Source organism: Jaculus jaculus, chromosome 19 (assembly GCF_020740685.1).
Source record: "Jaculus jaculus isolate mJacJac1 chromosome 19, mJacJac1.mat.Y.cur, whole genome shotgun sequence".
NCBI classification, from domain to species: domain Eukaryota; kingdom Metazoa; phylum Chordata; class Mammalia; order Rodentia; family Dipodidae; genus Jaculus; species Jaculus jaculus.
In genome coordinates, this window is record NC_059120.1 from 42779032 (window position 1) to 42801975 (window position 22944).

A 22944-nucleotide genomic window follows, 5' to 3' on the forward strand; every position below is an offset into this window, starting at 1 on the left:
CCCTGGTGCATCCATTTTCTATTAAAGGAAAAAAAAGAGCCAAAGGAAAGGTAGGACTGCTTACAATGTAATCTTACAGACACAAAATTCATGATCTCACAGTGTCTAACATTACCTACACAAGACCTTCATAATAGAAAAAGATGATGCCATCAAAATAAATAAAAGAGAGACTAGTTGAAAGGGGTAGGGAATTTGATGGAGGGTGGATTTGAAAGGAGGAGAATGGAAGTGGGGGAAGAAATTATTATGGTTTATTGTCTATAATTATGGAAGCTGTCAATAAAAAGTTTTGTGGTTTTTTTTTTTTAATGTGTATCACCTACCTGTAATCCCGGTGTTGGAGAAGTAAAGACAGGTGGAGCCCTGAAGCTCACTGGCCTACTCTGGCCTAATTGGTGAGCTCCAGGCCAATGAGAGACCCTGTCTCAACGAAAGAGGTTGGCAGCACATATACTAAAATTGGAACAATACAGAGAGGATTAGCATGGCCCCTGCGCAAGGATGAGACACAAATTCATGAAGCGTTCCATATTAATCCAGGCATGGAGGTGCACTCCTTTAATCCCAGCACTCAGAAGGCAGAGGTAGGAGGATCACTGTGAGTTCAAGGCCACCCTAAGACTCTATAGTGAATTCCAGGTCAGCCTGGGCTAGAATGAGACCCTACCTGTTCTCATTGCTTCAGAGTGTGCTCGTTTTCCTTATAAAAACAGTTTGTAGTAAATGAGTTGGTGGTGTTCCACCTGGGGCAGCCTTCTGCCTGTATCTTGCCTTTACTTCACTCTTGAATACATCACTTTCTTCTGGAATTGGTTTAATCCCATGTGGTTTGGTTCATGATGGCCCCTTGATGGTCAAAGGCCACTGTGAATGTAGGCAGGTAGCAGGCATGTTGCAACTGACTCTGAAACAAAGGCTGGTGAGATGGCGTAGCAGTTAAGGTACTTGCCTATGAAGTCTAAAGGCCCAGGTTCAATTCCCCAGTACCCACATAAGCCAGATGCACAAGGTTGCACATGTGTCTGGAGTTCATCTGCAGTGGCTAGAGGCCCTGATGTGCCCATTCTCTCTCTCTCTCAAATAAATAAAATATTTCTTTCTTTTTTTAAGTGAAGGAAAGCAAAGGTTGAAAACTGGGTGATGGTTGTCACTTGTTAGTCAGGCACGTCCCACCCCACCTTAGCTACAATCTTGAGAAGCAAAGTGCCAGAAGCTGTGAAGCATCTGTCACTGAAGGCAATGAGATGACCACAGCCTCAAGAAAGCCCATGTCAGCTGTGGAGGAATATCAGATATGGATGTCAGGGCCACAGCAAAGAGTGTGTTTGCAACCCTGAAAGAAAAGGCCGGGCCTGACTACAGTGTTAGTGTTGGGTGGTTTAAATGACCCAGGAATCATGATTTGTTCCATAATGTGAATGTGAAGCGTGGGGAAGTCAAATGCAAATGCCAGTGTGAAGGCAACTGAGAATTTCTGGAAACTCTAGATAAGCTGATTGGGGAAGAAAATTACTTTCCAAGCCAGGCGTAGTGGCGCATGCCTTTCATCCCAGCATTCAGAAGACAGAGGGAGGAGGGTTACCATGAGTTCGAGGCCACCCTGGGACTACATAGTGAATTGCAGGTCAGCCTGAGCTAGAGTGAGACCCTACCACAGAAAAAAGAAAAGAAAATTACTTTCCAGTAATTGGAGTGTGTTTTTCCCGATCTATGTAGATGTATACACACACACACACACACACACACACACACACACACACGTGATCTGTGCCGCTTTCAGATCATCCCTTCTCTGCCTTGACAGATGGGATTATACTCATTTCTCTTCTTCTGTGGCAAATGAAATCCCAATGAGACGTGTGTGTGTGTGTGTGTGTGTGTGTGTGTGTGTGTGTGTGTGTGTGTGCGCGTCAGCCAGCCATAGTGGCTTTTGTCTGTAATCTCAGAATTTGGGAGGCTGAGGCAGGGTTGTCCTAAATTCAAGTGTCCTAAGTTGTAGCCTGGGCTACAAAGTGAGATTCTGTCTAAAAATAAATAAATAAATAAACAGGCTGGGGAGATTTCACAGTGGTTAAAATTGCTTGCTGGCAAAGCCTGCCGACCCAGGTTCAATTCCCCGACCAACCCACATAAAGCTGGATGCAAAGCGGCACAAGCATCTGTGCTCCCGACATAACTACAGCACGGTGGGTTAGGTGGACCCAGAAGAATTCAAAGCCAGGGACCAGTTAGTCTGACATTCCTTTGCAGCCTAGCAGCTCATTTCAGCAGTAAGAGACCTTGTCTCAAAGAAGGTGGAGCACACCTTGAATTTGTCCTCTGACCTCCATACACTGTGGCACACGTGCCCATACAGACATAAGTTAACAAAAATTTAAGAAAGGGAAGAAAGAAAGATACCAGGTGGAGCAGTGCATGACTTTAAGCCCAGCACTCAGGAGGCAGAGATAGAAGGATCACTGTGATTTCAGGGCCAGCCTGAGACTACATAGTGAATTGCAGGTCAGCCTGGGCTATAGTGCGACCCTACCTCAAAAAAAATAAATAAATAAATAAATAAAAATAAAGAAAGGAAGGAAGGAAAGAGAAAGAAAGAGAGAGGGAGAGATAGAGAAATAGAAGAAGAAAGGAAGGAAGGGAGGGAGGGAGGAAGGAAGGAATGAAGGAAGGGAGGAAGAAGGAAAGAAAGGAAGAAAGAAAAAGAAGGAAGAAATCCCTCTTTGGGTGAGACAAGTGGAAAAAGAGCCAGAGAACCTGCTGTACATGTCCTAGACATTGACTCTGCTGATCAATACTTCTCCCAGCCTGTGCAGGAGGTTATTTACTTCATATTCTCTGGTCCCGGAGTGATGGACTGTTCTTTCCTTAAAGTGATCTGTGCCACTTTCAGATCATCCCTTCTCTATCTTGACAGATGGGATTATACTCGTTTCTCTTCTTCTGTGGCAATTGAAATCCCAATGAGACATTTGTGTCCCTGTCTCTGGCTCTCTCCTGAGGTAAAATGCTGATGGCCCAGAATTAATGTGGCAGTTGATTTACTGATGTTTAAAGGCACTAGGGAAAACACTATGGTCACTGGGGAGCAGGATAAGAAGGCAGCCCTTGGCCACTTTATGGGACTGGCTCAGAGGTCTGCATTATCTAAGCTGGTTGGGAAAATATTGTTGCAGAGATGCTGGCTCACCCGGGATCAACTTCCTAAATAGTTGATCTCAGCCTAGGAGTCCCAAGGTCATGGCACCCTCACAATTAATCTCCCCAAACCTCATTCATTTCATCCATAACATGGAGCTTGAGATCTCTCAGGAGATGGTGGTGGGATTAAAATAAGATATTGTATATGACTAGATGTGCTTTGCAAAAGCTAAGGTTTTTTCATCGTTAAGCACAAGAGTCAATGTCAAGTTTCTAAACACTACAGCTGAGACCTTAAGGAGAAATCTGTAGCAGTGAGCATTCCTCATTGGCGGTGGTGCACACACCTATAGTTCCAAAACTCAGGAGACAGAGACAGAAGAGTCATCAAAAGTTCAAGACATAGCCGGGCATGGTGGCCCATGCCTTTAATCCCAGCACTCGGGAGGCAGAGGTATGCGGATCACCATGAGTTCGAGGCCACCCTGAGACACCATAGTGAATTCCAGGTCAGCCTGAGCTAGAGTGAGACCCTACCTCAAAAAACAAACAAACAAAAAAGCTCAAGACCAACCTGACTATACAGTGAATACCAGGTCATCCAGGGTTATGTAGTAAGACGTTGTCGTAATAACAAAATAACAAAAACAATGAGCATCTTCTGCCCCGGCTGTTACTGGCCCTCTAGTAGCCAGCCTCTTTCCTGATGCCTTGAGAGTTGAGGGTCAAAGAAGAGACCAGACATGTGTTGAGCACCTCGTACAAGCCAAGTGTTTGCCTAAGCACCACAATGGAGTGCTGATTACTTTTACCATCGCTGTGACAAAAATGTCTGACAAACGCAACTTAAGAAAGGATGGGTCTGTTTTGGGCTCACAGCTTGAGGGCACAGTCCATTATGACATAGCATGTGTGGTAGCAAGAGTGTGAGGTGGCTGGTCATATTACATCCACAGTCGGGAATCAGGGAGACATTTGCTAGTGCTCAGCTTCCTCCTTTTTATTCAGTCTAGAATGCCAATCCATGGAATGGTGCTGCCCACTTTGAGGTGGGCCCTCCCACCTCAGTGAAACTTCTCCCTTGAGGACATGTTCAGAGGATCATCTCTTAGGTTGATTTTCAATCTCACCAACTTGACAGCCGAGACTAACCATTACGAAGAGGGAAGGGAAAGCAATCAAATTTGGAAAAAGCCTTGGCCTGAAGGTTTCTCTGTCTTGTTTTTTCTTCCTCCTACCCATTCTTTTTTTCTCCCTCTCAGAAACAGCTCAGTCCCTGATTGGCATGGAGACAGATGTCTGCCTCCTAAGTCCTCTCCTTAGAATCTGGTGAAGGGCAACAGCAGTGTTGGGCACTGGGGCAAGCCAAATACACACAGCCTATGTTTGGCACCATGACTGCAAAGTATCTCTTACCCAAAACTCAATGTGATATTTTTGTTTATCTCTCTAGCTCACTTATTGTATAGAACCACAAGCTTCTTGAAGAAAGGAACCTTGTCTGCTGCCCTACTATCCCTGGCACAGGGTTTGGCCGGCCAGGGGCAAGGGATCCATAAAGTAATAGAATTCCAGGTCTACAGTGAGGCCACAGCATGAAATGGGCTCTTAGCTTCAGGCACACCATGTAAAACGGTCAACCCTGTGGACTTTCCTGTTCAAACAGGCCTCACCCAGCGGAGAGGGCAGAAAGTACCTTCCCCCTAACGCTGCCAATAGAGCTGCTCCCAAAGCTGCCCCTGAGCTGAGAATGTCTGACCCGAGCGCTCCTGCACCAATACAAAATCTCTCTGGAGGTGACACTTCATGTCTTTTTTCTAGCTCGACACACAGCATTAACAAAACAGTTACGGAAAGTAGAACGTTCCCTCCATAGGCTCCTTTACAACTAAAGCCAGGTGTGTGGTCCAGGGTTCACACCCAAGTTTGCCTACACAGGACCTCAGTTCTGAGGCCCTGGGAAAATTCCACTTTGCTGGCAAGGGCAGCAGCAGGCGTGCTTGGCGTTAGAATCGCAGGGGTATGGGCTGGGTTATGTTCTGACTGCAGAAGTGATTATGGTGCTACGGGCAAGTGTGAGCGCTGTCCTGCCAGGGGCGGGGGCATTTTCTTCACATGTGCTTGGAAGTTTTGTTGGGGGAGCTTACACGGAGCTCTCTCGTCTGCCCCACACTCCCTGAGCTGCCCAGTGTCATTTCCTATTCCATAAGCCAAGGTCAGCTCTTAGTACCTGCCACCAAGATCAAAGTGCTAGCTTAATTCAGTTTGCTTTTGCTATCACTTCCTAAGATCCTAACAACACAAACAGAGAGGGTGCTTTTGTACACACTGTCTCCTGGAAATCTCACAATACTACAAGATAGCACTATTTATATTCCTTACACAGGAAAGCTTCTGAGTTATCAAGGCATCAGAGGACCTGTTCAGTCTCACAAGGGGATAATTAAATGTTGTAATCAGAGACAAGCTCTTAAAACTAAACATGGATTCCAGGATACATTGTGGCAGTCATGAAAAAAAAAAAAAAAAGTGTGCTGTGCCTTGTGCCAGGGTGGGCTTAACTGTGCAGATCATGATGACTCGACAAAATTCTGCTCACTGAGGCAAGAGCTCACAGTGCTTTACTAAATCACTGAACAAGTGGTGAAATGAAGACATGAAAAATATTTCACGATGCAAGAAGGACTTTCCTAGAGCAAGAGCGGCGCTGGTTGAGAAGGGAAGGGAACCTATTTTAGCCACAATCAGGCTCTCTGAAATCAACCTGGGGCTGAGAAGTCAGACCACCAGTTAAGAGTGGCACACAGCCAAAGCAGATGCAAGCCAGCATTTGACTAAAAGGCTCTGTGCACAGGCCTGCTTCAAATACATTTAATACAGGTAATTTCTTTTCCATTTATTTTTTCAAGCACTTATTTCATTTACCCAATCCCAAGGCCAATAAATCTTGACATTAAGGCTGATTTGATGTGCGATGCAGACAGTCTAATTAAGGCTAGGGTATTTTATCAGCTCCTCTAAATTTTCTTTTCTCTGGTCTGCAATTTTTTTATACTGAGGTTGATCTCTTTTTTATTCATAAGGACTTCATTTTCATTTGTCATGGCTGCATTAACTAGGCATCTAATGAAGGCTTGGATATAGAAGTCTGCATCTCATTTATCCTTGGTAGCAAAATTAATAAAGCAATGGGAAAATAGCATTCTGTACTGGAACATTGTTAGCCCACCCTGAGTCACCTAACATACCTTTTACCATGTCATTCAGAATCAGGGTTCAGCTCTAAACTTTAGGGAAAGCAACCAGCCACCTTCCATCCACTGACAGACTCATAGTCGATTCACCTACCCATCCCATGGCTTTGAGAGGCTGGGGTAAGAATGGTCATGAGCCTATTTTCCCACTCACTTCCTCAATATGCATTTTATAAATAAGGCCTAGATATAAAAATAAAATAGATCGAAAAACCAAAAAAAAAAAAATATCCAAAAAAGCCAGGCGTGGTGGCACACATCTTTAATCCCCGTACTCGGGAGGCAGAGGCAGGAGGATCGCCTTGAGTTCGAGGCCCCCCTGAGACTACAGAGTGAATTCCAGGTCAGCTTGGGCTAGAGTGAGACCCCACCTTGAAAAACAAACAAACAAATAAATAAATAAAAATAAAACAGATGCAAGGCCCAGGTCAAATGGGTCATGCCACCATCACTGGCCAATGTCCAAGGAAAGAGAAATGTCTTAGCCGAAAAGCAACGGTGAGAGCGAGCCTCTGGGTGGGTGACCTTCCTAAACAGTCCTTCTGTTAACCTGAGGCTGCCAAGTGTTTGTGACATCTTTGACTTGTCGGCTTTCTGCACACATGAATGTACTGGTGTCCTAGGGCTGCCATAATGAACCACAAACTGAGTGGCGTGCCCAACAGAGGCTTCTGGTATTACCGGTCAAGGGTGGTTTCCTTCTGGAGGCTGTGAGGGAGGGATCGGCTCTAAGCCGCCCTCCTTGGCTGTCTGTTTCGGGTGAACTCATTGTCTGGCCTCCGTGCGTGTCTCTGTGTTCAGCTTTACCCTTTCTGAGGGCACTAGATTAAGACCCTACCCTGCCATCCTCTTTCCAACTTGATTCCCCTCTGTAAAGACCCCATCTCGAAGCAACACCACACCCTGAGGGACTGGGGGATTCTGTTAGGAACCTAACAGGTGTTGAGAAGAGACAAGTTTCAACTCACTAACAACAAGTGTCTGTGAGGTGGGTTTAACTAAAGCTCCGAGACAGTGTCTGTAGGGATGCAGTACTGGAAAGAATCCGAAGTTTAAGTGTAACATTTTCCCTCGCTGAACCTGCTTGCTTCTCTGCAGAGTAGACGTGGACTGGGTTCCCACCGTCCCTCTGTTGAGTTCTTTGACTGTGTTCATGATGAAGGGCAGGGTGAGGCACAACAAGAGGGAAGGTGACAGCTCAGCTCCATCACTTTCAAGCAGGGTGACCTTGGGTACATTACAGTCAGTTTTGTTTTTTGTGGGTTTTTTTTGTTGTTGTTGTGGGGTTTTTGTTGTTGTTGTTGTTGCTTTTGAGGTAGGGTCTCACTCTGGTCCAGGCTGACCTGGAATTAACTCTGTAGTCTCAGGGTGGCCTCGAACTCTCGGTGATCCTCCTACCTCTGCCTCCCGAGTGCTGGGATTAAAGGCAAGCACCACCACGCCCGGCTTTGTTATTTTGTTTTGAGACTGGATCAAGCTATATGCCTCTGGCTGTCCTGGAACTTGCTATGCAGAACAGACTGGCCTAAGACTTGTGGCTACCTGAGCACTAGGATTATAGGCAAGTGACCACATGTCCAATTTACATACTTGTCACTAGTTTCAGGTTTTCAACAATAAAAGGAAGGTAGTAAGGGCTGGGGATGTCATCAATTGGTAGAGTACTTGCCTAGCATGCATAAATGCTCTAGGTTAGATCCCCAACACTGCCCACAGCTAGGAATGGTGGCCCGCCCCGGGAATTTTAGGGCTCAGCAGGGGAAGCAGGAGGGTACTCTGCTACATGGGCTACAAAAGAGAGAGAGAGAAGCCGGGTGTGGTGGCGCACGCCTTTAATCCCAGCACTCGGGAGGCAGAGGTAGGAGGATCGCCGAGAGTTCGAGGCCACCCTGAGACTACAGAGTTAATTCCAGGTCAGCCTGGACCAGAGTGAGACCCTACCTCGAAAAACAAAACAAAAAAAAAAAAAAAAGAGAGAGAGAGAGAGAGAGAGAGAGAGAGAGAGAGAGAAAAGAAAAAATAAATAGAGAAAGAAGAGATGGAAGGAAGGAAGGAAGGGGGGAAGGAGAAGGGAAGGAGGGAAAGGGAGGGGAGGGGAGGGGAAGGGAAAGGAAGGAGAAGAGAGGGGAAGGGAAGGGTGGGGAAGGGAAGGGAAGGGAAGGGAGGGGAGGGAGAAAGAAGGGGAGAGAAGAGAAGGGAAGAAAAGAAAAAAAGTAATATTAGCTACTTCAAAATAGGTTGTGGGTCCAGGCATGGTGGCACATGCCTTTATTCCCAGCACTTGGGAAGTTAGGAGGCTCTTCATGAGTTCAAGGCCAATCTGGGGTTATAGAATGAATTTTAGTTCAGGCCTGAGCTAGAGTGAGACTCTGCCTCAAAAAAAAAAAAGAAAGAAAGAAAGAAAGAAAGAAAGAAAGAAAGAAAGAAAGAAAGAGGGAGGGAGGGAGGGAGGGAGAAAGGGAGAGAGGGAGGAAAGGAAGGAAGGAAAGAAGGATAGGTAGTAGGTTGTGGGGACTAAGGAATCCTGTGGGTTGTCTGGCACATGGCTGTCACTGCCCACTCCCCCGCCTGCATATGGACTATTAATGACATTGATACTTTGAGCAGGAATTGCCTTTGGATCTAAGGCTCAGGACTCTGGTGTCCCCTGCTAGAAGGCAGGACATGCTCACCCTTCTCACTCCCACCAGGGTGCTATGCTGTAGCTTCAATGGAGTGAGATGTTTGAACTGGTGAGACTTTGGGGATCCTTGTGACATGCTTTTGTCATCTTTACCTTACCCAACTCCCACCTCATTCTATTTCACTCCACATTCATGCCTTTAGAGTTTGAGCTAGAAATTCAGGGAACTTCTTTTTTTTCGTTTCAATTTTTTTAAATTAACAATTTCCATGATTGTAAACAAAATCCCATGGTAATGCCCTCCCTCCCACCACTTTCCCTTTTGAAATTCCATTCTCCATCGTATCCTCTCCCCTCTCAGTCTCTCTTGGATTTTGATGTCATGATCTTTTCCTCAAAATTCGGGTAATTTCTTTACTTGCTGTATTTTTTTTTTTTTTTCAAGGTAGGGTCTCACTCTAGCCCAGGCTGACCTGGAATTCGCTATGTACTCTCAGGGTGGCCTCGAATTCATGGCAATCCTCCTACCTTTGCCTCTCAAGTGCTGGGATTAAAGGTGTGCACCACCACGCCTGGCTTTTACTTGCTGTATTTTATAATTTTACATCAAAATGTGTAACTTTATCTAGAAAAGTCAAATAAAAACTACTTAATTATCTCATTTACCAGCTTTATAGAAAAGTTATGTAGGTTCAAACCCACGGACACTAGAGTGCTTGATGTTTACAGCCATGTTTGGCCCTGTCACATCCTCACCTAGATTATAAGCAACTGGAGGAAACAAACAGGTTTCCTTCTGCAGACTCTCCAACAGTGCACTATCCCCTCTTTTATAAAATATCTTAGGTAATCCTCCCATACCCTGCATTACCCTCATGTCAGAGGCACCCTGTGAGACTCAGAGGTCACACTGGTAGCCAGTGATCTGGCCAGGATGCAAACTTACATCTGTCTGACTCTGAGGCCACCTACCTCACTTGACTTTCTCCTTACCATTCTCTGCCAGCTCAGGAGACATACAAAACCCTTTCCTTACTTCAAAGCCTCATCAACACAGGGCCTTGGTGCCCCCTGGTGGATCATAAGGGTTTGTTTCACTGAAGGCCTGTGACCCTCCGCACTTGAGGAATCCAAAGGCCAGAATGAGAGACTCCGGGTGGCAGAGACCTCTGTACCAGAGAGCTGGACCACCAACCATCAAAGCTGTTTCTCCCTCTTTCCTCTCTCCCTCCTTTTCCTTCCATTACTCTCTTTCTTTGGGGGAATTTTGAGACAAGGTCTTGCTATGTAGCTCAGAAGGTTGTCCTTACAACCACTAAGTCATGAAAATCCTTCTCCTCAGTCTCCCAAGTGCTGGAATTACAGGCACGAGCCATCATGACTGGTGACAGCTGTACTTCTTAAGTGATCCCCACATGCTGAAGGATTCTGCAAGGGTCAGGGAGAGGGAAGGAACAGCACTGAAATGGCACACACGATCCAGAGTCTCACTCTCACTCCTAGTCATGGGCTTGCACCTGCCCTACAGCACCATCCGGGGACTTTGATTGCCAAGGATGTTTTATGGGTGAAGGGAGAAAGAGAAGGATAAAAGAGGCTGACATTAGGAACACAATCAAGACGCCCCAGGAAGTGGTGAGTTCCAGTTCCTGTACAGGTCTTCTTTGTAGGAGAAGGAATTTTTAATGTTTCTGAAAAGTAAACATGAAAAATCACAACACAATGAGGCAAACGCTCAGATATGTATGTCGTAGACCTTTTCATGATCACTGCAGAAATGGCTACCAGTATTCAGACTAAGAATAAAGAATCATTGTGGGGACTGAAGAGATGGCTTAGTGATTAAGGTGCTTGATGGTGAAGCCTAAGAACCTAGGTTTGATTCCCCAGTACTCACATATGCCAAGCTGGCTCATGTGTCTGGAGTTTTTTGCAGCAAGTGGAGGCTCTGGAGTGCCCTTTTTTCTCTCCCTGCTGCCTCTTCCTCTCTTTCTCTCTCAAAAAAATAAAATTAAAACTTTTAAGAATGAAAACTCATCAATGATGTTCATAATACGTTTTATGCATATATGAAAGTATCCAAAAATGATTTTTAATTTATTTATTAGAGAGAGAGAGAGAGAGAATAGGCACACGAGGGCCTCTAATCACTGCAAACAAACTCCAGATGCATGCACGTCCTTGTGCATCTGGCTTATGTGGCTACTGAGGAATCAAACCTGGGTCCTTAGGCTTCACAAGCAAGCGCCTTAAGGACTAAGCCATCTCTCCAGAACCCCCCAAATATTTTTTAATAGTGTAACAAAAAAAATATTATTAAGTGCCCACAAGCCGAAGAAAGTAGAAAACAATACAAGGTCAGGTGCCTCCTGAAACTGCCAGCCCAGCCCACGGCACTTTGGCTTCGAGGGCTACTCCCTTCCCTCTCCCTACCTGCCCAGGGAAGAAGGAAACAGAGAAAAAAGGCTTGGCCAACCTACCAGACCTGAATCACAAAGAACGCCAGCCCCTATCTTCCTCTTGCTTTCTCCTTTTCCTCTCAAAGGTATTCCTTACCGTTTAACAAGGTACCAAACCTGGAGCCTTTCTGATAATCCTCTAGTCACTGATCTATCTGGTTTTGAGATAATCTGAGATACCCTGAAGCTACATTGGCTATATTATAGCCACTGTTCACCTATAATTATTGGACAATATAGCTAGTCTGAATTGAAATGTGCTATGAAATATACTTAGGGTTTTTTTGTTTGTTTGTTTGGTTGGTTTGGTTTGGTTTGGTTTTTCGAGGTAGGGCCTCACGCTAGCCCAGGCTGACCTGGAATTCACTATGTAGTCTCAGGGTGGCCTTGAACTCATGGCAATCCTCTTACCTCTGCCTCACAAGTGCTGGGATTAAAGGCATGTGCCACCATGCCCAGTTTATATTTAGGATTTTAAGGAATTAGTATGGGGAAAAAATATAAAATGTTTTAGTATTTTTGTTTTGTTTTGTTTTTTGAGGTAGGGTCTCACTCTAGCCCAGGCTGACCTGGAATTCACTATGTAGTCTTAGGGTGGCCTCAAACTCATGGTGATCCTCCCGAGTGCTGGAATCAAAGGCGTGTGCCACCACGCCCAGCTTAGTATTTTTTTTAATCAATTACATGATGAAATATTTTAGAACTACTTTTTATTTGGTTTTTCGAGGTAGGGTCTCACTCCACCCCAGGCTGACCTGGAATTCACTATGGAGTCTCAGGGTGGCCTCGAACTCAGCGATCCTCCTACCTCTGCCTCCTGAGTGCTAGGATCAAAGGCGTGCACCACCACGCCCAGCTTAGAACTACTTTTTTGATATGCAAAACCTTTTAAACTAATTTTGTGGGGCTGAAAAGATGGCTAAGTGGTTAAAGTGCTTCCTGGCAAAGTTAAAGGACCCAGGTTCAATTCCCCAGTACCCACATGAAGCCAGATGCACAAGATGGCACAAGCATCTGGAGTTGGTTTGCAGTGGTTAGAGGCCCTGGTATGCCCATTCTCTCTATCTACCTCTTTCTGTCTTTCATATAAATAAATAAATAAATAAAAATATGTAAAAATTGTAAATGTGGCTCACATTACTTTTGTTCCGATAGTGATGTCAACTTGAGAAAACAAGAGCTGGGCTGAGGATGTAAGTCAGTGGTAGAGCATTCATCTAGTATGTGCAAGGTCCTGGTTTAGTTTGCCAGCGTGGCTAAAAACAAAACAGAAAACCAAAACAGAGTCCAACCCAGCAAACTTTATTACATAGGACCACAAGAGGGCAGAATGGAGATGTCGTTTCTTCAGGAATCATGTGGGCAGGGAGCAGCAGGCTGAGACCACTGGCCACAAACTGCTTCAAGTAGACAGTATTTTCTAATGCTATCTTTTTTTTTTTCTTTCCCACATGGACCTCTTTATGTATCCCAGGCTGCCCTGGAACTCACAATCATAGTTCTAATGCTATCTTATTTATTTACTTATTTGAGATAGAGAAAGAATGGGCATACCAGGGCCTCCTGCCACTGCAAATGAACTCCAGATGCATGTGCCACTAGGTACATCTGGCTTATGTGGGTAATGAGGAATCAAACCTGGGTCCTTATGCTTCATAGGCAAGTGCCTTAACCACTAAGCCATCTCTCTGGCCCTAATGCTATCTTTTAAAGGTTACATTAAACCACTTTTCTAAAATTTGTATGGTCCATAGTGTGTCAACCCATAACTATCCTAATTTGGCTACAGTAGGAGTCTAAAAACCCTAAATTACATCATTCAAATTTGAATTTTAAGGAAGTTAAAAATGTGTAAGCCTAGTCAGGCATGATATCTCAAAACTGGAGTCCCAGTACTAAGGAGGCTGAAGCAGGAGGATGAATGTGAATTTAAGGTCAGCTGGTCTACAGAGTAAGACTGTCAAAAAAATTCTCCAAGCTTCATTGTAATATCTTGATAATGGATAGACTCTAAATTCATGCCCACAAGAGCCTTGGTTCATCATCTGGGCAGTGGATCAGAAGATGGGCTAAGTCAGAAGGCCAGAGAAATACTGAATCACGATGTTAGAGGTTCAGAAAGGTCCTTGAATCCCAAACCCTGGGTTCGCATTTGGAGTTAACCAAAAAATTTGGCAAATCAAACTGAGAAGGATAATTATTGTTGTATTTATTGGGGAAAGTGCAAAACAAAGGAAAGGAAAGCGAAGACACCCATGTTGTCTGAGAGCCCATGTGGTGGCCTGGAAAAAAAAAAGTAAAAAGAGCTCCTGCCACGTGGAGGGCAGAAGGCAGTGGGAGTAGGACTCAGGAGGTTCTCCCCTCAGCTCAGCCCAGCCAGTGGCGAAACTCACCAGACCTTGGAGGCTTACATGTAGTCAGGTAGCACACAGAGAGGGGGTCTACTTCTGGCTCAGCTCAGCCACACAGACAGCCATCGGTCTGGGCTAGGGGCTATCTTAGGAAGAGGGTAGCCATGATGCCAAGTTCTGGGGGTAAACTATAAGAATATTTACCCAACAATGCAAGAGGAAAGGAGAAGAAGGTCGGGAAGGACAAGGAAGAAAACCACTACAAGCAATCTAATTGGACATTAAATTAGTGAAGTCAAGGTAGAGCTATAGTATGAAATGTTTTGCAACTATGGCAAAAGATGTCATGAAAAGATATGCAAAAAATCTGTGAATCTCCGCTACAAAACAGTATGTGCAGCACATCAATTTTGCTTTTTATACAGTGTAAGTATATACTTTCAAAGGCAGCCATCTGAAAAGAATATTCGCTAGGGGATTAGCTGTCATCTCTAAACAGAACTCTAAAAGTTTTGGGCTGGAGAGATGGCTAGGTGGCTAAGGCACTTGCCCGAAACGCCTACTAATCAGAATTCGATTCCTCAGTAACCACTTAAAGCCAGATGTACAAAGTGGCACATGCATCTGGAGTTTTTTTGCAGTGGCTGGAGGCCCTGGCAGGCCCATTCCCTCTTTCCCTCCTTGCAAATAACTAAGTAAAATATATTTTTTTTTAAGTTTTAAGTTATTTTTAGTATTCCTGCCTAAAGTATCCCTTCATTATGAGTTAGGACTTAAGTATTAAGGCAGAGGGTATGGAGATAACATAGTCGGTAAAATGCTTGCTACCATCTAGTACAAGCTGGGTGCCATACCATCTGGAATCCTCGCGCTGGGGAGGTGACAATAGATCCCTGGGGCTTGCTGGCTAGATAGTCTGACAGACTTAGTGCCTTTCCCGAAAAAAAAAAAAAAAAAAAAAAAAAAGAAGACTGAGGAAGCCACCCAACGACGACCTCAGGCCTCCCACACACGTGAACACGCGTGCACACGTACATGCGTAAAAGCAACAACAATGAACGTCCCAATGCAAGCCACACACACCAATATCTTTGTTAAGATCCCGGCAGTTCCCCAACCTAGTGTCGTGAGCCCCTGCCCAGCGGCGGGCCGGGTGTCTGTTCCCGGCGCAAACCCCCCAGCCCGGATGAGACCCGGCCCGACCCGCCGGGTTACTGTAAAACCTGTCCGGCCCGGCCTACGGCTGGAAGTCGTTTGAACGAAATCCAAAGGTTAATCCCGGTGCCAGGCCAGCACCAGGGCCCTGAGGCCAGGTTGCACACCTCTCTGCCAAAGGAGAGTAACCTGCCTGCTACGTTAAGCAACCAGACTCCGGCCGCGGGCCCCAGCACAGCTCTCTGCCTGGCTCCAGGAGGCAAAAGTGTAGTGATGCCTTCCGGTAAAAAACGCGGACGCTGCGTCGCGATGAATTTAGTCCCTCTGGAGTCGCCGTCCGGGTACGCGGCTCGCCCGGGTCACGTGACTGCGTCTAGTGGCGGAGTGGGGCGCGCTGAACCGTGGGGTCCTGGGCAGACAACTGGTGGGATGGAGGCGACCTTAGAGCAGCACTTGGAGGACACGTGAGTAGTGCGGACAGCTTCTGCCAGTCCTGAGCCCACGGTCGGGGGACTTCAGCGCGACAAACGGCACGAACTGCGAGTGTGCCGGGGCGTTTTGGGGACGCCGCTCCCCACACTCTCCGGAGTGTTTTGCTATCCCTGGCAGCTGGGGGAGTCCGCTTTAACCCCCGAGGCGCGAGGCGGGTGACCCGGAATCAAAATCTAGTCGGACTTCATACACGTCCTGTGTGCTACAGGCCAGAACCGCGTCCAGGCAAACTGTGTGGGAAGGATGTGCCAGGTGTGTATAAACGCACAGCGGTCTCCTCCCGTGTGTGCCGTCCAGTCACTGACGCTTAGGTATTCGTTCCCACCACTGGCCCTCACTCGCTCACATCCCCTGGGAGCCAACTCCTGTTATCAACAGTTGTCTTAAACGAACTGCTGTACTAAAGCATGCATCTGTACCAAGGGCAGAATCCTAAATACTGCCATATTTGTGGCTGTCTTAAGCATGGCACAGTCTTTTCTCTCACCAGAGAAAAGTCTTTAACTTTTTACAATTTTTCTTTTAGGTGGATAATGAGCAAAACTTATGTGAAGTAGTTAATACCTAGTCCATAGAAAGCTTGGGTGTGCTGTAATTAAATATTTGGTCACAGCTGATTCCTCTCTCCCTTGTTTCTGGAATTAGAATGAAGAATCCATCCATTGTTGGCGTCCTGTGCACAGATTCACAAGGACTTAATCTGGGCTGTAAGTGTTTCATAATGTCAACTTCCCTTTAATGTTGACCGGAAGTCTCTTGTGCTAGTATTTTCTGGGTTTTATTCTTGATATTTTGCCACTTGTATGAGTACACTTGTGAGAGTAGAGATTGTCTTCAAATCAGACTAGAAAATTGAAAATTGCAGTTTTTGAAAATTTATTTGAGAGCGTGTGTGTGCAGCTCCAGGGCCTCTTGCTACTCACTGCAAACAAACTCCAGACATAAGTGCCACTTTGTGTATCAGGGTTTATGTTTGTGCTTGAGAATCAAACCTGGATCATTAGGCTTTGCAATCAAGCCATTAACCCCACGCAATAAAATTTTTTTAAATTTTTTTTAATACTATTTATTGGAGAGAGAGAAAGAGGCAGAGAGAGAATGGGTACTCCAGGGCCTCCAACCACTGCAAACGAACTATAGATGCATGCACCACCTTGTGCATCTGGCCTTACATGGGTCCTGGAGAATCCAACCGAAGTCTTTTGGCTTTGCAGGTAAGTGCGCCCTAACTGCTAAGCCATCTCTACAGCCCAAAAGTTTACTTTTTATTTGTTTGTTTGTTTTAGTTTTTCGAGGTAGGGTCTCACTTTGGTTCAGGCTGACCTGGAATTCACTATGTAGTCCCAGGGTGGCCTCGAACTCTCAGTGATCCTCCTACCTCTGCCTCCCGAGTGCTGGGATTAAAGGCGTGCACCACCACGCCCGGCTCAAAATTTTACTTTTTTTTTTTTTTTAAATATTTTTTGTTCACTTTTTATTTATTTATTTGAGAGCGGCAGACACAGAGAGAAAGACAGATAGAGGGAGAGAGAGAGAATGGGCGCGCCAGGGCTTCCAGCCTCTGCAAACGAACTCCAGACGCGTGCGCCCCCTTGTGCATCTGGCTAACGTGGGACCTGGGGAACCGAGCCTTGAACCGGGGTCCATAGGCTTCACAGGCGAGCGCTTAACCTCTAAGCCATCCCTCCAGCCCAAATTTTACTTTTTAAAAGACAGAAATGGGGCTGGAGGGATGGCTTAGTGGTTAAGGCATTTGCTTGCCAAGCCAAAGGACCCAAGTTCAATTCTTCAGGACCCACGTTCGCCAGATGCACAAGGGGGCGCACACGTCTGGAGTTCGTTTGCAGTGGCAGGAGGCCCTGGCATGCCCATTCTTTCTCTCCGTATCCCTCCTTCTCTGTCAAATAAATAAATAAATAAAAATATTTTTTTAAAAAAGGCAGAAACGTTTTCTGGGTTCTAACACAAACAAGTTCTCCCTACTAGAGCAGTATTTGAATCATTTTTAATGGACTTCAGGTAACCACAGGTGATATTTGTTGAATGCATCCCATACTCAGGTACAATTAGGGATTATATGTACAGTGTCTCTAAGTGTCACAATAACCCAATAAGCCTATAAAGCAGATGGTGCCATTAGTACAACTACTCTTTACAGTTATCAGTAGGTAGTAAAATAGGGTTTTATTGTTGGGCATATGTAAATTCCACATCCTGCACTCCCATTTGCTAGCAATGTTAGTTGAGACCAAAAAGAACCTGTTAGAGCCTCAATTTCTTTACTTTTAAATTGTTCTAAAATGATGATAATTATAGAGTAATATGTATTGAGTTCTTGTTTAACAGTCACCATTATACAAATTCACATGTTCCTCAAAACAACCCTCTATGGTAGATGATAAATTGAGACATGGAGCTTAAGTAACTTACCCAATAGACAATTAGTGGTTGAAACAGGCTTTTCACTTGATTCCAGAGCTTCTTAATCATAGTATGATAAAACACTCTGCAAGGGGTCTGGAGCGATGGTTTAGCAGTTAAGGAGCTTGCCTACAAAGCTAAAGGACCTTGGTTCAATTACCCAGAACCCACATAAGCCACCTGCACAAGGTGGCACATGTGTCTGGAGTTTGTTTGCAGTGCCTGGAGGCCCTGGCATGTCCATATTCATTCTCTCCCTCTTTCTCTCTCTCACATAAATAAAAATAAAATTTAGAAAACTCAGCAAGGATCAAGACATAATGTTCAATAAGTTGTAACAATTACAGATGAGGACATAAATCCAGAGAGGTAAATAACTAGCATTTAATTAATAAATGTCCGAAGTAGTTAGCCCAGGAATTCTTACTCCTAGTACAGGAATTTTTGGAACTCTGAAATTTTACTGGAAGGATAACAGGAAAAAAGTAATGTGTGCCTCAGTTTGTTTTATACACAAATCAGTCATTTAGAGAAAAAGGTAAACTTTTTGAAGCATTGGTCAGGTGCACTAATAAAGCCAAGTGTAAAAATCTAAAACTGAGAGCCGGGCGTGGTGGTGCATACCTTTAATCTCAGCACTCAGGAGGCAAAGGTAAGAGGATTGCCATGAATATGAGGCCACCCTAAGACTACATAGTAAATTCCCGGTCAACCTGAACCAGAGTGAGACCCTACCTCAAAAAACAAAAAACGACGACAAAAAAAGCCAGGCATGATGGCACATACCTTTAATCCCAGCACTCTGGAGACAAAGGTAGGAGGATTGCTGAGTTTGAGGCCACTCTGAGACTACATAGTTAATTCTAGGTCAGCCTGGACCAGAGTGAGACCCTACCTTAAAAAATCAATCAATCAATAAATAAAACTGAGTGAATGGAGCCTTTAAGGTCTGAAATTACTAAGATTGCAATACCTTCAAGACTGCACTGTGTGTAAGATATTCTATATAAACAGTGAATCCGAATATTCTAAGGTTTTTTAAATGTTTTATTTATTTATTTGAGAGAAAGAGAATGGGTATGCCAGGCCTGTAGCCACTGTAAATGAACTCCAGGTTCATGTACCACTTTGTACATCTGGTTTATGTGGGTACTGGGGAATTGAACCTGAGTCCTTAAGCTTCACAGGCAAATGCCTTAACTGCTCAGCCATCTCTCCAGCCCTAAATTTGTGTGGTTTTGTTTGTTTGTTTTGGTTTTTCAAGGCAGGGTCTCACTGTAGCTCAGGCTGACCTGGAATTCACACTGCATTCTCAGGGTGGCCTTGAACTCATGGTGATTAAAGGCGTGTGCCACCATGCCCGGCTTGTTTTTTTTTTTTTAATTTGCATGTGTGTGTGCACACACATTCACATCAAGGTATCTTGTTGCTGCAAATGAATCCCCACCCAGTTTTAATGGGCGGCTAGAGAATTAAATCCAGGCTGGCAGGCTTTACAAGCAAATACCTTTAACAGCTGAGCCACCTTACCAACCCCACTGTGGTTTTATTGTCAAGAATCTATGGTAAAATAGTAATGTACTTGGGACCCAACACTTACACAAACTAAATCAATACTAAAAGACAATTATTTGGGAATGGGGGAAGTGGCTTAGCAGTTGAGGCACTTGCCTGCAAAGCCAAAGGACCTAGGTTCGATTCCCCAGGACCCACGTAAGCCAGATATAGAAAGGCAAGCACAAGGTCCAATATTTCACTAGGTGGGCCAAGCATCTGGAGTTTGATTTTAGTGGCTGAGGCCTTGGCATGCCAATTCTCTCTCCAAAAAAAAACAATAAAAAATAACTTATTCTAGCAAAAGTAATTACTTACAGAATATTCACATAATACATTGTCATAGCCTTAAGCTACTCCTAAGACTTGTGTTCTTTGAGGCTGAACTTAATAAAACCAGATTTCTCAAAAAAAAAAAAAAATTAGTTTCAACAAGTTTTTTGGCCTTTACTGAATGCTTCTGGTCAGTCTCACCTCTGAATTTCTTACTGGCCTCAGTGATGTTCTTATACAGTGATTTTATATCTTATAGACTGACTTGAATCATAGCGTCTTTATATACTTAAAATGGTGATGGAAGTGACTTTGAAAACTGAGTGTCATTTACTACTCTCTCTATATATTTTAGAGTGTCATTTACTATTGATTAAGAACTGTTTCTTGGCCTCCTCGCTTATGTAATTAGTGGATATCAGAGGGAAAGAATTGGTAATTTCATGTCAGTACTTCTCCTAAAAGACCATGAACTGAACCTTTCTTTTAGTGGCTAATTCTGGAAGAGATACAGCTATATCTCTATATTCATTGCAAGACAATTAACAGTACTGTCCTCATTTTCCAGGCCGTGGTACCCTGTCAGATGAGCATGCTGGAGTGGTATCTGTTCTAGCCCAGCAAGCAGCTAAGCTAACGTCTGACCCCACTGACATTCCTGTGGTATGTCTAGAGTCAGATAATGGGTGAGTAGATATCAGCAGCTCCTTCTCATTCTTTTTGTTCAGAAAACCCCCAGGGAGATCTGCCTGTATTCATCAGTGATTGAGTTAGTGTTCCATAGGACCAGCTGGATCACTTCTAAAGATAACATTCCTTCAGGCCACATGATCTTGAAATGAAGGGTAAAACAGGTCACGAAATATTAGTTTGCCAAGAAAAAGAAACTAGTAAATTGCACAAAAGATGATTAGTTGAAGAATAAGAACTTCTAAAGTAACAGAAATATTAAGGATATTCTTTGTAAAAATGCTAAATGAAGAACACCATAATAGAAAACTATGCACACTGAATTTTTTTTTTTTTTTTTTTTTTTTGGGAGAGGGCAGAAAGAATAAAAATGAATTTATGGCCAGGTGTGGTGGCACACGCCTTTAATCTCAGCACTTGGGAGGCAGAGGTAGAAGGATCGCTGTGAATTCGAGGCCACCCTGAAACTATATAGTGAATTCCAGGTCAGCCCAGGCTAGAGTGAGACCCTACCTCAAAAAAAAAAAAAAGCAACAAAAAAGAATGTATGTGTAGTACGTGTGCAGATGAGAAAGAACCAGGAGGCTGGGTATGTAGCTCAGTGGTAGCATGTACAAGGTCCTAAATTCCACTCACCATTACCCTCCCTCCCCCCCCAAAGAAAAATCAAAACCCTACAAGAAAAAACACTATCATTGTGAGTAGTAGGGTTAAAGATTTTTTAAAATGTATTTTATAAGTAGACTTGCCTATATTTCCCAAAGGCTTTGTGCTCATATGTTTTTGTATATGTAATAATGTCACTGTTTTGTGTCTTTAATCTTACACTTCAGTCCACATGCTAAAGTTTTACTGTGTGTTTTCCTCTTTGCCTTCCTCTAGGAACATTATGATCCAGAAACATGACGGCATCACGGTGGCAGTGCACAAAATGGCCTCTTGACGTCTCGTGTCAGTTTTCCAGCAGCCTGTTATAGGGACTCAATCCTACCTGTGCTAATTATCTTGTAAAATTATTAAAGTTCTAGAATTTAGGCCATTCATTTGCTGTGCAGTATACACCTTTTTATTTATATGGTAGCCAACCTAGCAAGAATTAGTAAGGGAGAGTCATAGTTTGGTCATCTGTTGTTTTACTTTTCTGCCTCACTGTGTAGTCTAGCATTGCCTGAAACTCACTGGGTCCAGGCTGCCCTCAACTGCTGGTCCCTCTGCCTCGGCCGCCTCTGTTCAGGAATTGAGGGCTTGTCTGCATGCCTGGCTGAAGGATAAGGTTCTGAAGTGGCAGGTCCAGGTCACATGTACATAGGCTTTATATGTTCAATAAATCTGTTCAAAGGAAAAGTTTGGCTCTTTTCTGATTCTTCATTTTTTTTTTCAATTATCAGATTGTAAAATTTTCTTATGTGTGTGATGTGTGTGCACATTTGTGTGTGTGGAAGTCAGGACAACTTTGAATGTTGGTCTTGCCTCCCACCTTGTTTCAGGCAAAGTCTCATTCACTGATCTGTTTACCGGGCTAGCTGGCTCACAAGCAGATTTTTCTGGTCTCTACCTTCCTTCTTGCTGTACCAGGATTACCAAAGCCCACTCTGTCTGCCTCTTTCTCTCTCCCTCTCTCAAATAAAAACAAAATATAAAAAGTTTTAAATGCAAAGTTAAAATCTAGCCAAGTCTGCATTTTGTACTATTCCTCAAATCTTTCTGTTAACATAGTTATATAAAAGATATGAAGGGGTTCACCTCTGAGGACTTTGCCATCCTCTTAGCTTCTGAATTACTATTATTCCACATTTCAAATCTGGTCTCAGGCCTTCAGATCACAACAGTCTCAATAGCAAGCTGAGCCCCATCTTGTGACTAGTTTTGCTTTTAAAACAGCAGTACATGTGCTGCCAAAGAAACTGAAAATGGCTTGCTGAAGCTACTTACTAAAAATGTTTTCTGGGGTATATAATTAACAAAGAACTCTTTGAAAGGCATTCCTCTGCCTCTGGATTTGCCTTCTCCTGAATGTTTACTTGATCTCTACCACCAAGCACTACATAATTGCACAATCTCCCCAGTTACATTTACTGACCATCCTTCCAGTCTGTCCTTCGGCAAGCATTTTTATCAAAAAGTACTACTTTGGATGAGAGGATGAGAAGTCTGCTTTTAAAAGGAAACATTCATAAACATGTTCAGGTTTTCCAGATAAGACAAGAAAAATATACTCTGATTTAAAATCTGGGGAATGTTGGTTGTGGAGATGAAAGGCAATTTCCTGTTGGCTTTTTTTTTTTTAATGTGGAGGGTGGGGCAAAGGAAGGAAATTGGAATAAATGTTGAATTATCCAGATAGTTTTCTAGGATATTCAGCCAACAAATTGCAGTAAGAGAAAAAAAACTTAAACTAATATTAATATAAGTGTACATTTTTCAGGGGAGACATCAGTGGGTACCAAAAAGATAAAACAGAACTTTAGTAATTGGAATCTTTAGTGAACATAAGAAAATGACCACACAAGCAGACTGAACTTACTGGACTG

General features: G+C 44.0%; 1 protein-coding gene and 1 non-coding gene across 2 annotated transcripts; both read left to right on the top strand.

Moving 5' to 3' along the window:
* Positions 1 to 437: 437 nt before the first annotated feature.
* LOC123456095 lies at positions 438 to 539 on the top strand. The gene has a single exon (XR_006634316.1). It is a non-coding gene; the product is annotated as a U6 spliceosomal RNA (small nuclear RNA).
* A 14487-nt stretch (positions 540 to 15026) lies between these two features.
* On the top strand, positions 15027 to 21757 carry Lamtor5 (late endosomal/lysosomal adaptor, MAPK and MTOR activator 5). Its single transcript, XM_004658911.3, has 4 exons — positions 15027 to 15447; positions 16121 to 16182; positions 20292 to 20409; positions 21296 to 21757. Exons 1-4 carry the CDS (start codon positions 15257 to 15259, stop codon positions 21354 to 21356), a joined length of 432 nt encoding a protein of 143 aa, XP_004658968.3. The 5' UTR covers positions 15027 to 15256; the 3' UTR covers positions 21357 to 21757.
* Positions 21758 to 22944: the final 1187 nt, after the last annotated feature.

Bases quoted from the DNA above. Each gene is read 5' to 3' on its own strand.
- Lamtor5 (XM_004658911.3), top strand. From the start codon at position 15,257: ATGCCTTCCGGTAAAAAACGCGGACGCTGCGTCGCGATGAATTTAGTC. The intron at 15,448-16,120 runs GTGAGTAGTGCG...TTCTGGAATTAG, and splicing joins GAGCAGCACTTGGAGGACAC to AATGAAGAATCCATCCATTG. The intron at 20,410-21,295 runs GTGAGTAGATAT...GCCTTCCTCTAG, and splicing joins TGTCTAGAGTCAGATAATGG to GAACATTATGATCCAGAAAC.